This window comes from Aquarana catesbeiana, linkage group LG01, assembly GCF_042186555.1.
Source record: "Aquarana catesbeiana isolate 2022-GZ linkage group LG01, ASM4218655v1, whole genome shotgun sequence".
Classification (NCBI taxonomy): Eukaryota; Metazoa; Chordata; class Amphibia; order Anura; family Ranidae; genus Aquarana; species Aquarana catesbeiana.
The window spans coordinates 833,702,452-833,717,115 of NC_133324.1; the positions used below are offsets into that span (position 1 = coordinate 833,702,452).

A 14,664-nucleotide genomic window follows, 5' to 3' on the forward strand; every position below is an offset into this window, starting at 1 on the left:
CCAGCACTAAGCCCAAATGCAGAATTAGCTATGCCCTGGGCCTCCAATGCTTTTACAGATTGCTCCAAATGAGCATGAAGTAGAATCAAAAGTTTCCAGAATGCTTCCACATTCTGTTTACATCGGGAGTGTAGGGACATCAAGTTTCTCCGATTCAGTATGGGGACCTAGACAGTTGTTCTAGCCTGGGCAAGTCTAGATCAGGTCCCCCACTGACCAGATCCACATCCCTCGACAATAACAATGTAATATTAGGCCACGGGTTCAAACAATGATGTTGGATGATCTGCATGACATTTGTGTTCAGTGCGCAAGCATCAATGCTCATAGCAAACACAATGTCATTAAAATTTTAGCGAAACGCAAACCTGTGAAAAACTCGCTACTGTGCTCGTTTGTGTCACTAACAATTTACGCAATCCATTTTTTCCCCTCTCCTAAAGTATAACACGTACATTGACTTTTGCACTCTGGAAAATATACCCCTACGCATGCACCTGTAAATGTAAGTACAAGCGTATACCCATGTACAACGTATTTTCTAAATTCATTCTTATGGGCAAAATTACTCAGCAGCTGGAGCACCTGGGTGCTGAAATACAGGAATATTTTACATCTGCAAATACATCCTGTGCATGGGAGGGGACAGGACGGTGTGGGTAGCAGCAGCAGCAGCTCTGGTGCTGTCTGCGGAGACCGCAAAATGGAACAATATCTCCAAGGGTTTACACAGATTTGCCTGTTAAAGTTTGGTGCACTGTCAGCACCTTAAATATGTGAGTACCCCTTTTTAAATAAAGGATTTTAAATGGTATTACACTATGCAGTTCATTGCTTTCTTTTACTATGAGGATACCATTCTAGGAGGATCCAACACACCTGAGCAGCCTTACCTATAGAGCCCAGGGGTGGTTCATCAGCGTGTATATACCAAACCTAAATGTACATGCTTGGAGGGGAGGGGGAAGCACTTTTGCACAATGTTCTTCATTTTATACTTATCCTATATGTATTCTGTCTACACATTGTTCATTATGGACTGTAACCATCAAGCATGTTTTTACACAGAATATGGAATATTTATGCACATTAGCACTTTATTTTTATATGATATTTGGATTTATATGTATGTATTAATGGCATGATACTTAGGATTGATTCACTGATATAGCGTGACACTTTATTGTTATATAGCAAATTTACACTGCTATACAAGCTGTACACTAACTACTTTACATTGTAGCAAAGTGTAATTTCTTGAGTGTTGACACATGAAAAGATAAAGATATAATAAAATATTTACAAAATCGTGAGGGGTGTACTCACTTTTGTGAGATACTGTGTGTATAATATACACACATATTATATATATATATATATATATATATATATATTATATATATATATATATATATATATATATATATTAGCAGAGTGTCCCAGAGAGAGCCAGAAAAAGTCCTGTTCAGGGTTTATACGTCTTCCAGGCTCCTCTAGTACACATTCAGGTATCTCTGATTCATGATCCAGTTTGGGTCTTGGTCCTCCTCTCCAGGCTAATTTAAAGTGGGAGTCCGGCGACCAATCTTTTTTTTTTTTTTTTTTTAGGTCATTGAGACACTTTGCTAATCCCAAAATAATACTCACAGTTTGGGTGTAATATTTCCGCCTCTGTCTGTTTTCGTACTGAAGAATAACTTTAAAAATGTGATGCTGGCTGTTTCCATCTTGCTTGTGGGCATGTGAAGCCCACAAGCATTGATTTCCGGAATGCGGCGGGCGAATGCTGTTCATTCACAGCTTGTTCACATGCATGATCATTGTTCCCGCACTGAATCTTGGGAAGCCTGACACTAAGCTCCCAGGAGACAGTGCGGCGCCGGGGAAAGGCAATAAACACGCCTACTCCCATGGGAGGAGAGACAGGAAGTGCCACAATAAAGTACAATATAAAGGTAATTACAATGATAAAAAAATTTTTTGTGCGGCATTTGAACATCTATGCAATTAACTGAAGGGGGTAAGATTAAGTTAAAAATTTGAGTGGAACCCCGCTTTAAGCTCACCTGAGCAGTCAGCCTTTGCCCTCTACCTGGGAAACACAGACAACGCTGGTCTGTGAGAGCAAAAAGGTTGGTAAAAAGCTGAAGCAATTTATGTGGAAACTGACAAGCGGTAGGCTTGCTCAGCCTGGTAGTTAGGGCCTGCATAGTGTAAAGTTAGAGCCGAGACACGGCTAGGGTTTTGTTTGGCTATTGTACTGTACTGTACAGCACCTCTATAGACTTGTAAATATCACCATTAAAGACTTCACTGTTTGTCACTACTTCAAATCTCAAATCTCAGTGGTCGCCAACCTTTCGGACCACAATTTTGAATCCTGTGGACCACTAACATGAATTTTACATGCCTTATACACACACACACACACAATGCTCCAGCTCTCTGGCCCCCTCCCCCCCCACTCTGCATCACACTGCTGCCTCGCACAGGCTCATCATTGAATCTCACCTCATTATTCAGCCATGTGCTCAAGCTCCATGCTCCCTCCCAGTCTGTGATCAGTAATGCCATTGAAAGTCCCCTCCTGTTCTCTGCACTACACCTGTGGCCTCCATTTGAGTTCACAGCAGCCAGAACTACACAGAGGAGACATTGCGTATCAATGCGTGCTGGCAGTATTGACAGTCAGAGCGCATTGAGAACGACACTGGAAACAACACTGGGGCGGTATACATCCACCACATTGTTGAGTTGCAGCAGAACCCCTGGGGAACACCAAAATTTTTTCATGGACTACTGGCTGGTGACCGTTGTTATATATTGTCCTTGCCTTTGATGAAAAATGGGAGTAAATTAATAATCAACATTGACTAAATGACACAGGAAACATACAAGTTCATGTTAGTAATAACATATTGTGAATTCCCAGGTTATTACTGCTGTGCAGTACAAGCTGCCTAATGCTTCAGACAGAATACTTACATCCAAGATTTTTTTTGTCCATGAAGATGCATGAAGCATTGAAAAGAGCAGAACAGGAAAGATGCTCACTGAAGAAAGTTATTAAGAAAAACACAACAACATGATTCATTTCTCTTCAATTTATACTTGATGAGTGTTTACTAGCCAACCTAGACAAAAGACAGTGCCTCTGTCAATGTTCTGTTATTTTTTCCATACAATCTACAGCCGTGGGCAAAAGTTTTGAGAATGACACATTCAATTTTCACAAAGTCTGCTGCCTCAGTTTTTATGATGGCAATTTGCATATACTCCAAAATGTTATGAAAAGTGACCAGATGATTTGCCAAGTCCCTCTTTGCCATGAAAATGAACTTCATCCCCAAAAAAATATTTCCACTGCATTTGTGAAGGCTTCAGGGCACCCAAGAAAGTCCAGCAAGTGCCAGGACAATCTCTTACATTTGATTTAGCTGCAGGATCAGAGGACCACCAGTGCAGAGCTTGCTTATTAATGGCAGCTGGCAGGTGTGAGTGTATCTGCACGCACAGTGAGGCTATGTCAATTTCTCTGATGAATCCCCTTTCCAATTGTTTGGGGCATCCGGAAAAAAACCTTGTCCAGAGAAGAAAAGGTGAGCGCTGCCATCAGTCTTGTGTCATGCCAACAGTAAAGCATCCTGAGACCATTCATGTGTGGGGTTTCTTCTCAGCCAAGGGAGTGGGCTCACTCACAATTTTGCCTAAGAACACCACCATGAATAAAGAATGGTACAAAAACATCCTCAGAGAGGAAACTCTCCCAACCATCCAAGAACAGTTTGGTGATGAACAATGCCTTTTTCAGCATGATGGAGCACCTTGCCATAAGGCAAAAGTGATAGCCAAGTGGCTTGGGGAACAAATATTGACATTTTGGGTCCATGGCCAGGAGACTCCCCAGAGCTTAATCCTATTGAGAACTTGTGGTCAATCCTCAAGAGGCGGGTGAACAAATTCTAAAAAACTCTAAGCATCGATTATGCAAGAATGGGCTGCCATTAGTCAGGTCTTGAAAAAGAAGGGTCAACACTGCAAATATTCTCTTGCATAAACTTAATGTAATTGGCAAAAAAACCTTTGACACTTAATACTTGTAAATTATACTTCGGTATGCCATAATAACATCTGACAAAAAGGATCTAAAACCACTGAACCAGCAGACTTCGTGAAAATTAATATTTGTGTCACTCTCAATACTTTTGGCCATGTCTGTAATTGTGTGAATGTACTTTTTTTTTTTTTTAGTCGTCACATCAGGGTAAAAATAAAATACAAATCAGATATAGATTCTTATTCTGGCAATTATGCTTTAAAATAAAAGCAACAATAATAAGTAAATGAGTGCAGCAATACAAGAGGCAAACCTGTAAATGAGAGAAATATGGAGCATACCAATTTCCTAAAAAGCTATTTGACTGGTTGGTATGATTTTGCCCTGGCATTAATACTTTGACTCACTGACCTGGAACAGGTCTGCAGATCAGAAAAATAGAAAGTCCTGATCAGCAAACTGGCTTTCAGATTAGTAACTGAAAGTTTTGATGCAAAACGATCAGCATGACAGGCACACCACCCTTGTTTAAATGTGTTGTAAAGGCAGAAGGTTTTTTATCTTAATATATTCTATGCATTAAGATAAAAAACCTTGTGTGTGTGTAGCAGCCTCCCCAGCACCTGAGCCCCATCTCTCTGCCTTCAATTACTTACATAAGCCCCATCTCTCTCCAGCGATGTCCACGAGTCCCTCGGCCGTCCGGGACACTCCTCCTGATTGGCTGAGACACAGCAGCAGTGTCATTGTCTCAGACGACTGTCAAAGTCAATCAGCCGATCATGAGAGAAGGGGGCGGGCCAGGGCTCCATGTCTGAATGGACACACAGAGCTGTGACAAGGCTCGGGTGCCCCCATAGAAAGCTGCTGCCTGTGGGAGCACTAGTCAGGAGTGAGGGGCCAGGAGCAGCAAAGAGGGACCCGAGAAGAGGAGGATCCAGGCTGCTCTGTGCAAAACCATCTGCACAGAGGAAGTATAGCAGGTTTTTTTTTTTTTTTTTTTAAAAACAACAAATACAAGCCTTTACAATCACTTTAAGGAGAGTTTAGACATCCCAGTCTTCAGGTTTCTTTTAATAACAGTTTTAGTTTTGAAACCTTTTCAAACAGAGAGCTCTGCTCCTCCAACGCTGAGTAGACAGCGGTCTTTGAACACTCAGTTCTCTGTCTTACAGGCGGCGGGGGACAGATGCAACATTGGATCATTTCTGCATCCATCTAGGTGAGCATGTAAGTTAATTTATTTTTAAACCTGCACTTTTAAAATTATATTAAAGCTTCAGCTTTTTAAAAAAAAAACAAACAAAACAAAACAAAAAAAAAAAAAAAGGGTCATATTTACCCCTGCTCCATTGAATGATTTTGCACAGAGCAGCCCTGATCATCATCTTCTCAGGTCCCCCACTAGCGCTCCTCCCCTTGACCAATGATCCCAATAGCAAGCCACTTGCTATGAAGGCACTGGTGTGTGCTCACTCCAGAGCACAGCTCATTGCATCCATAGATCTGAGAGCCGCGGCTCGGCCCTGCCCTTTGCTCTTGTCTCATTGGCTCACTGGCTGTGGCTCCCGCTGCTATGTCAGCCAATGAGGAGAGAGAGAGACCCAGGACAGCTGAGGCTCCTGCAGACATCGCTGAATCGAGAGAGGGCTCAAGTGAGTATTGGGGTGGGGCTGTGGGAGAAGCAACACACAGAAGGTTTTTTACCTTCATGCATAGAGGTAAAAAAAAAAAAAAAAAAAAAAAAAAAAAAAAAAAAAAAACACACCTTCAGCCTTTAGAACAACCTAAAATTATCCAATTATGGTCCAAGTAAATAGGTAAACAAAAGAACTGCTGTTCACATGATTGGATAACTGAATGAACATGCACAGAATTTATTGTGTAAAGATTGTCAACTCAATTCAGTCTAACTCAGGAGTAACCAATTCGGGAGACTAAGGTGCTGTCTAAAGAGGACACTTGGCAAAGGATACTAGTGACAGGGTATGAGTTGACAAAGATGAGTGAATACAACAGGTAATGACAGCTGTCTTCTAACAAAGCCTGGCTCAGAAATGCCCGACTCAACTGGAAGTGAGGTAACCGCTGGTGCAACCGAAGAGCACTGGTGAGAGCATTGGCCAACAAGGCACGTTGATAGAAACTGGCAGCTTCATTTAATCTGCAAAAGAAGAAGAAAAAAAAATTACAGATGACCACACTAAATAAAACAAAAGGATAGATGTAAAAGTGTTTTAAAAATACTGCATTGCATTACTTGCTATCAGTTACATTTATTAAATCTGGCATATGGTACTTTTAAAGATAAACCATCCTTCAGAATGCATATAAGAAGTGACAGCTGATTTTCAATATGGGTTATTTAGGCACATCCTTGAAAGGGATTGGTCAAACATTTTGTGCCCAAGATAAGCCACGATACTTTGCCCTGAATGATAGGTCATAATTGCAGCCATTATTCTGCCTTACCCAAAGCTTCAATCATTTTTTTGATCAATGTAAGCCCACATCGATCAACAACTAAAACTGTATTGTTCAAAAAGACCACTGCATTGGAGTAACAACATAGGATCTTGGCATTCATTGCACCTTTAACCACTTCAGCCGCAGAAGTATTTACCCCCTTAATGACCAGGCCATTTTTTGAGATGCGGCACTGCGCAGATTTAACTGACAATTGCACAGTCATCCGGCGCTGTACCCAAACAAAATTGATGTCCCTTTTTTTCCCCACAAATGGCATGATGGCAGGTAATGTCATAAGGGGCGGGCCTCCGATGACCCCACCATGTTGGTGGGCATGCGGCCTGGCACGGTTCAGAAAGGGGGGGGGGGGCACTCGCTCGTCCCTACCCCTTTCCTGACCTGTCGGGCTGTGTGCTCAGATAAAGGTCTATTATGGATTTTGGGGGTGGGCCCCCACGCCGTTTTTTCGGCATGGGGGTTCCCCTTAAAATCCATACCAGACCAAAAGGGCCTGGTATGCTCCTTGAGGGGGGACCCATGCAGGTTTTTTTTTTTTAAACATTCTGCATGGAGTTCCCCCTAAAGATTTAACCCACAAACAGTGCCTGGTATCGTCGGGGATCAAAGTCGTATCCCTGTTCATTGAAGTCGGACTTCAAGTCGCAGGGCAAACTCGGATCCAAAGTTGTACGACTGTCACGTCATACCAGTGTGAACCCGGCCTTAGTACCTATTACAGTACTTAGTACATTTTGCGTTCATATGCATACACATTGGTTTATATGCACAGCTGCACCAGATTTTGCAGTTTTAGTAAATAACCCCCAATCAGCTTTTTATTTTATTGTCAAAGCTTAATTGAACAAGCTGAAGTTAGAAGCTGAAGTGCTCCAGTTTTAGTAACTCTCCCCCATTGTATCATGTATGACATTTGTTGTGTTAAAGCAGTTCAGTTGCGAACACACAAGAACAGACCAAAAACAGATATTCAATATTTTTCAGATGCAGCGCACCAGAACGTACATGCTTACATGTACTGTGAGGTGCTACTGCACATATGCACCGGAGCGCCATTGCTGTAGTGTGTTGGGGTGCCATTGAAAATGAATCGCACATAACAATGTTTGTTGCGGTAATGGGCATGTTCCACAGCACATTGTATTGTAATTGTAATTTATATAAAATAAATTATAATTATGTTTCAGCCTTAAACTCAACAAAGCAGGCTAAATAAGAGTGTCAGCTATGCCCCACAGTGAACCAATCACTTAATGTCTTTGGGTACCTTCAGACTAACATTTCTGGGTGGAGCTATTAACCACTTCGCACCCAGGCCAATTCTGACATTTCTCTCCTACATGTAAAATTCATTATTTTTTTGCTAGAAAATTACATAGAACCCCCAAACATTATATATGTTTTTTTAGCAAAGACCCTAGAGAATACAATGGCGGTTGTTGCAGATTTTATCTGGCATGGTATTTGCGCAGCAATTTTTAGAACACTTTTTTTGGAAGAAAAACAAATTCATGGTTTAAAAAAAAACCTAAACATTAAAGTTAGCCCAATTTTTTTGCATAATATGAAAGGTGAAGTTATGCCGAGTAAATAGATACCCAACATGTCACGCTTTAAAATTGCACGCGCTCGTGGAATGGCGCCAAACTTTGGTACTTAAAAATCCCCATAGGCGATGCTTTAAATTTTTCTTTACTGGTTACATGTTGAGAGTCACAGAGGAGGTCTAGGGCTACAATTATTTCTCTTGCTCCAGCGTTCGCAGCAATACCTCACTTGTGTGGTTTGAACACAGTTTTCATACGTGGGCGGGACTTACGTATGCGTTGGCTTCTGTTGCAAGCTCACGGGGACAGGGGCACTTTAAATTTTTTTTTTTCCATTGTTAATTTTAAATTTTATTTTTTTAGTTTGACACTTTAAAAAAAAAAAAAAAATGGTCAATGAGACCCCATATCTCACCTCTAGGCTGGGAAGCCTAAAATCATTTAAAAAAAAAAAAAAAAAAAAAAACGATCACGGCTTCCCAGCCGAGGCGGTGCCGTTTTTGTTTTTTGGAAGTCAGAGGCCGGGCGTGACGTCATAACATTGTGCCCGGTCTCCGAACGATCACAGAGACTCCGGCGACCATCTGGTCTGGCCAAAATCTCTATGATCACCATGCAGGGCCGGCGGATCCTTTCTCCAATTTACCGATGGAAGCGGTGAGTCGGTAGAAGCACTGGAGGGCGGCAGGAGGGCGTCCCCTCCCGCCGCCCGTAAGACTGATTAAGCGGCGGAACAGCCGCTATGATCGATCATTCTTATGGTGTAGGGAATTGCTGGCTGAAAAAGCCGATATCTGAATGATGTCTGTAGCTGCAGGCATCATTCAGATATCCCCCTGCAAAATCAAGGACGTCCCTGGATGCCCTCCCGGCGCGAAGTGGTTAAATATGAGATGCGCTCCTAATGAACATGTCATTATATCAAAAGTCTAATATTTTATATTACAATACGTTTATTCAGAATTTTTTCAACAAACTAAAATTAGAATATATAATAAATTGATTTGCTGTTGAACGGGAGTGTGAGATTATGCCAGCATCCCTATTCTCTAAATAGCATAGACTAAAAACCCTCTGGTGGGACTTTTTAGGGCATGAACTTCAACATGATTTAAAAAGTTTAACCATATACTTTGACATGGAAGCATAAAAAAAGGACAATATAAGACATAAAACACAAAAGCGGTTCCAATAGAAATGTTGACTGTGACTATGTAGTTATAACCACATTCAAACTCCCACCACCCCCTGGTTTGTCCACTAGGTGGTGCTGTTGCAGAGTTTCTTGGCGTGGAAGTCAGTGCTGGGACAGCGTGGAGTGAGAGGGAGTGTGTGAGCAGGACTGGACCCCCCCCCCCATCCCCGAGAGCAGCAGCCTGACCCCACCCCCGACTGGATCGGACCCCCTTACGACTGAGAGCGGCAGCGAGTGACCCCAGGGACCTACAGCGGCGGCAGAGCGGGACATCGTGGTGAGGGAGCGGGTGTACTGAGGACAGTAATCAACCCACAGATGTGGACAGAGGCGGCGGGAGGACATCCAGCGGGACCAGGAGATGGAGAGCTGACAGGGGAAAGGCGGTGGGTAAGTGTAGTGCAGACCGGAGGGAGAATGTAAGGCCGATCAGTGAAGGGGGACTGACTGCTAGTGTCAGATTACAAGGGGAGACTGTGCAGAGTGACACAAACTACAAAACCTGACTGACAGTGTATGTGAGGACCTGAATATTGTGGTGAGTACCTGAGTATTGTGAGTGTTGGGAGTACCTGTGTATTGTGAGTATCTGAGTAGTGTGTGTGGATCGTTAGTACCGGGACATTGTGAGGGCTGCGAGTACCTGAGTATTGTATTGTTGAGTACCTGCGTTTTGTATTAGTAGTATTGTAGTATGTAGTATTAGTGTCAGGAAGCTAGTTGTTAGTTCATTTGGACAGGGTATAATCCCCAATCCTCATTAAATTAGTAGGTACAATGCCCGGTGGGTGTGGAGATGCGACTCGGTGTACATCTTGCAGAATGTATGCGTTCCTTGATCATCTGATTGAGTGCGAATACTGCTGTGCAAAATGTAAGCACATTGCTTAGGTTCTGAATCTGGGGAAGCAACTGTCAGCATGGCGAAGACCCTCCAAACTAAAAGAAGAGCCAGGGAACGTACCCGGCATGTGCCGGCAGGGGCCAGCACAGAGGCTGGTGGAGACAAAAAGGTGCAGGCACTAGAAAAGAGTAGATGGGTGACAGTTAGGAAGGGTAGAGGGGAAAGAGCCAGGGAGGCTGATCCTGGGCTGGAACATCCCAATAAGTACGCCCCGTTGAGTGACATTGGTGAAACGAGTCAGGGACCAGCTCTGCTGGAGCTGAGGGACTCCTCTAGCTCCAAGGGGAAGAACTCCTCCAGTGATAGTGGGAGGGAAGCGAAGGGAAAGGAAAGATTCTGGTGGTAGGGGACTCAATTCTTAGGAGGACAGAGAGGGAAATCTGTGACAAACACCTGAAGCGCCACTTGGGTTCGGCACATCACGGATCTGGTGGACAGATTACTGGGAGGGGCTGGGGAAGACCCAGCTGTCATGATGCACGTTGGCACCAAATGACAAAGTCCGAGGCAGATGGAGTGTCCTAAAGAACGATTTTTTGGACTTGGGAGCTAAAATGAGGAAAAGGACCTCCAAGATAGTATTCTCAGGAATATCTGCTGGGAGTGAAGATGGCTGAAAGGTTAGTGGGGATTTTAAACTAGGCGACGGGGGTTGGAGAGTCCAGAGGTAGAGATAGTCAGTGTAGAACATATTCCAGAGGGTAGTATTGGCGGCATTAGTGGTAGGTTGACTAGTAACAAGTACAAGTTGCAATCTCAGAACACTCAATAAGAGGACAGTATGCGACTGATCTAAACTACATGGCATGTTCACCAATGCCAGGAACTTGGCGGACAAGATGGGAGAACTAGAGATACTGATAGGATGCATTAGGTGAAAAAACATGAGGGTTTACAACTCCTTTAACAATAATAAATCACCGGGACCAGATGGCTTGTACCCGAGGGTCCTTAGGGAATTCAGTCAAGTAATTGCCAGACCATTGTTCCTAGTTTTTACTGACAGTCTACTGACTGGAATGGTACCAGCTGATTGGAGAAAAGCCAATGTAGCACCAATATTTTAAAAAGGGCCAAAATACATCCCTGGGAATTACAGACCAGTTAGCCTAACATCAATAGTATGCAAGCTCTTGGAGGGGATGATAAGGGACTATATACAAGATTGTAGTCATGAAAACGTTATCATTAGCAGTAATCAGCATGGATTCATGAAGAATTGTTCATGCCAAACCAATCTATTAACCTTCTATATGGAGGTGAGCTGCCACCTAGATAAAGGAAGGTCCATAGACGTGTATCCGGATTTTGCAAAAGCATGACACAGTTCTCCATAAACATTTACTGTACAAAGTAAAGTCTGTTGGCATGGACCATAGGGTGAGTACATGGACTGAAAACTGGCTACAAGGGTGAGTTCAGAGGGTGGTGATAAATGAGGAGAACTCGGAATGGTCAGAGGTGGAAAGTGGGGTCCCCCAGGGTTCTGTGCTGGGACCAATTCTATTTAACTTGTTCATAAACGACTTGAAGGATGGGGTAAACAGTTCAATCTCTGTATTTGCGGACAATACTAAGCTAAGCAGGGCAATATCTTCTCCGCAGGATGTGGAAACCTTGCAAGAAGATCTGACCAAATTAATGGGGTGGGCAACTACATGGCAAATGAGGTTTGGAAAAATGTAAAATAATGCATTTGGGTGGCAAAAATATGAATGCAATCTACTCACTAGGGGGAGAACCTCTGGGGAAATAGAGGATGGAAAAGGACCTGGGGGTACTAGTAGATGATAGGCTCAGCAATGGCATGCAATGCCAAGCTGCTGTGATAAAGCAAACAGAATATTGGCATGCATTAAAAAGGAGATTAACGCAAGAGATAAAAGAGGTAATTCTCCCTCTACAAGACTCTAGTCCGGCCTCACCTTGAGTATGCTGTCCAGTTCTGGGCACCAGTCCTAAGAAAGGATGTACTAGAAATGGAACGAGTACAGAGAAGGGCAACAAAGCTAATAAAGGTCTGGAGGATATTAGTTATGAAGAAAGGTTGCGAGCACTGAACTTATTCACTCTGGAGAAGAGACACTTGAGAGGGGATATGATTTCAGTTTACAAATACCATACTGGTGACCCCACAAACTTTTCAGTGGAAGGGAGTTTTATAAGACACATGGCCACTTATTAAAATTAGAAGAAAAGAGGTTTAACCTTAAACTGCATAGAAAGTTCTTTACTGTAAGAGCGGCAAGGATGTGGAATTCCCTTCCACATGCAATGGTTTCAGCGGGGAGCATTGATAGTTTCAAAAAAACTATTAGATAAGTATCTGAACGACCACAACATACAGGGATATACACTGTAATACTGACATATAATCACATACATAGGTTGGACTTGATGGATTTGTGTCTTTTGTCAACCTCACCTACGATGTAACTATGTAAACTGTCAGAGGCCTCACATGACAGAAAGAGCCCGACACGTTTCGAAAACTTAAAATTTCTTCTTCAGGGGTAGGTGGCTACAGTACAAAACTGTTCCTGCAGACACAAGAATAACCGCCTCAATTAAAAGCACAAAGATTTATATTTGCCTGTTGCCAGGAGTCCAGTTATCAGGACACTGGGGCTCGCGCCTCTCTCCCCACAAGGGGTTAGATGGAAGACCACCTAATCGCCACTGGACCTACGTAGAAGCCATCCGAGCTTCATAGTAATACAGCCAGCCACAGATGCAGAACAAGGGTGTAAACAGAGGGCGTAACGCCAGGAAGTAGTCCTGAAAGCAGGTGGTACTGATGAGATGTGAGTATTGAAATAGTTACTAGACCATGCCAACCAATAGGGTCACGACGTCTAGGGGTGTAATCGCCCTGGTAGCAAGTGATCCACCAATCTTGCGGTGTTGATGTCTGAACAGTCAGATGGGCTGCTGCAGCTAGCTAGATGTTGTTACTCTATTGGAGGGCATGGTCTAGTAACTATTTCAACACTCAAATATCCCATCAGTACCACCTGCTTTCAGGACTACTTCCTGGCGTTACCCCTCTGTTCACACCATTGTTCTGCATCTATGGCTGGCTGTATTACTATGAAGTTCAGATGGCTTATACGCAGGTCCAGTGGCGATTAGGTGGGCTTCCATCTAACTCCTTGTGGGGAGAGGCGCAAGCTCCAGTGTCCTGATAACTGGACTCCTGGCAACACGCAGCGGCAAATAAACCTTTGTGCCTTTAATTTAGGTGGCTCCTTATGTTATGCTTGTGTCTGCAGGAAAAGTTTTGTACTGTAACCACCTACCCCTGAAGAAACTAAGTTTACGAAACGCGTTGGTCTCTGTCATGTGAGGTCTGACAGTTGGAAATTGGTTATTCCTACATGTTATGGGAAAGTTCCCCCCAGAGGGGTTTTTAGCAGCGAAGTAAATGAATAGTAGATGTAATTGGAAAAATACGTTCTTTATTAAAAATGAATAGCATACAGTGTTTCCACAAAAGTTAAAATATGAGCTCTAAAGGGGGCATGCCCCAAAGTGCAGAGAATGCAAATACAAATTTGTACATAATATTATATGACAACATGTCTAATGTAAGCCACCGCCTGACGCTGGTTATTCCTACATATTCACAGACAACTTCTTTTGGAACCACTTTTGTATTTTTTGTCTTGTCCTTTTTTATGCTTCCATGTCAATAAAGTATACTGTTAAACTTTTTAAATCATGTTAACGTTCATGCCCTAAAAAGTCCCACCAGAGGGTTTTTTGTCTAAACTAAATTAGAACAAAATGCAAATCCCTTTCCAACCTGTATGCAAAGACATAATAATACTTTCAGGGATCTGAGTATTGTCATGGAGAGAACAGTTAGCTTTTCCATATACACCACACATTAACAAGATATTTGAAATAGATACAATACTTGAATAATGGCATATGACTAGTAGGAACGTATGCCATGTATCAACAGAAGTATTCTGCAGCTAATCCTAGCATGTGGGTAGGAGGCCTGTGTATGCATATTAAAACGAAGTAATAATGATAAGCCAAGTCCCTACTTGTGACACAAAAGGGAAAAAGAAAGGAAAAATTATAAAAGAAAAAAAAAAAGTTACCTGAGCAAAAGAAAATCATGTTGCCAGATCGTGTATCCATGGGTTCCATATTTTGTCAAATTTAGTTTAGGTTTTATTAAGAGTGCATGAAAATGTATTATTAATTATGATCCAATTCAGTTTCTGTTTGGCATAATGGAAGATCGCTACTGACTGGTTCCAGTTCCATGCAATCACAATTCTAGCTGCGAGAATTATGTAGGAGACCAATCACCTCAAATGTTTAAGACGGTCAAACCCCGCAATATCTCATTTTTGAAAGAGGGTAATTTCAAGGGTTCCAAGTATGTTCACCCACATAACCAAACGGAGGCGGTTCAAAAGCTGAATCCAAAATCTGGTCACGTTTGGGCACTGCCAAT

At 42.6% G+C, this 14,664-nt stretch overlaps 1 protein-coding gene across 3 annotated transcripts in view; it reads right to left on the bottom strand.

The window, feature by feature from the left end:
- The window catches only part of TMEM33 (transmembrane protein 33), a 45,296-nt gene that overhangs the window by 11,589 nt on the left and 19,043 nt on the right, over positions 1 to 14,664 (bottom strand). For all 3 annotated transcript variants that reach the window (XM_073608515.1, XM_073608517.1, XM_073608516.1), the window contains exons 4-5: positions 6,034 to 6,221; positions 2,986 to 3,053 (exon numbers count right to left, since the gene is read on the bottom strand). In XM_073608515.1, coding sequence (XP_073464616.1) covers positions 2,986 to 3,053; positions 6,034 to 6,221 — 256 coding nt within the window. The remainder of the gene's footprint in view (positions 1 to 2,985; positions 3,054 to 6,033; positions 6,222 to 14,664) is intronic.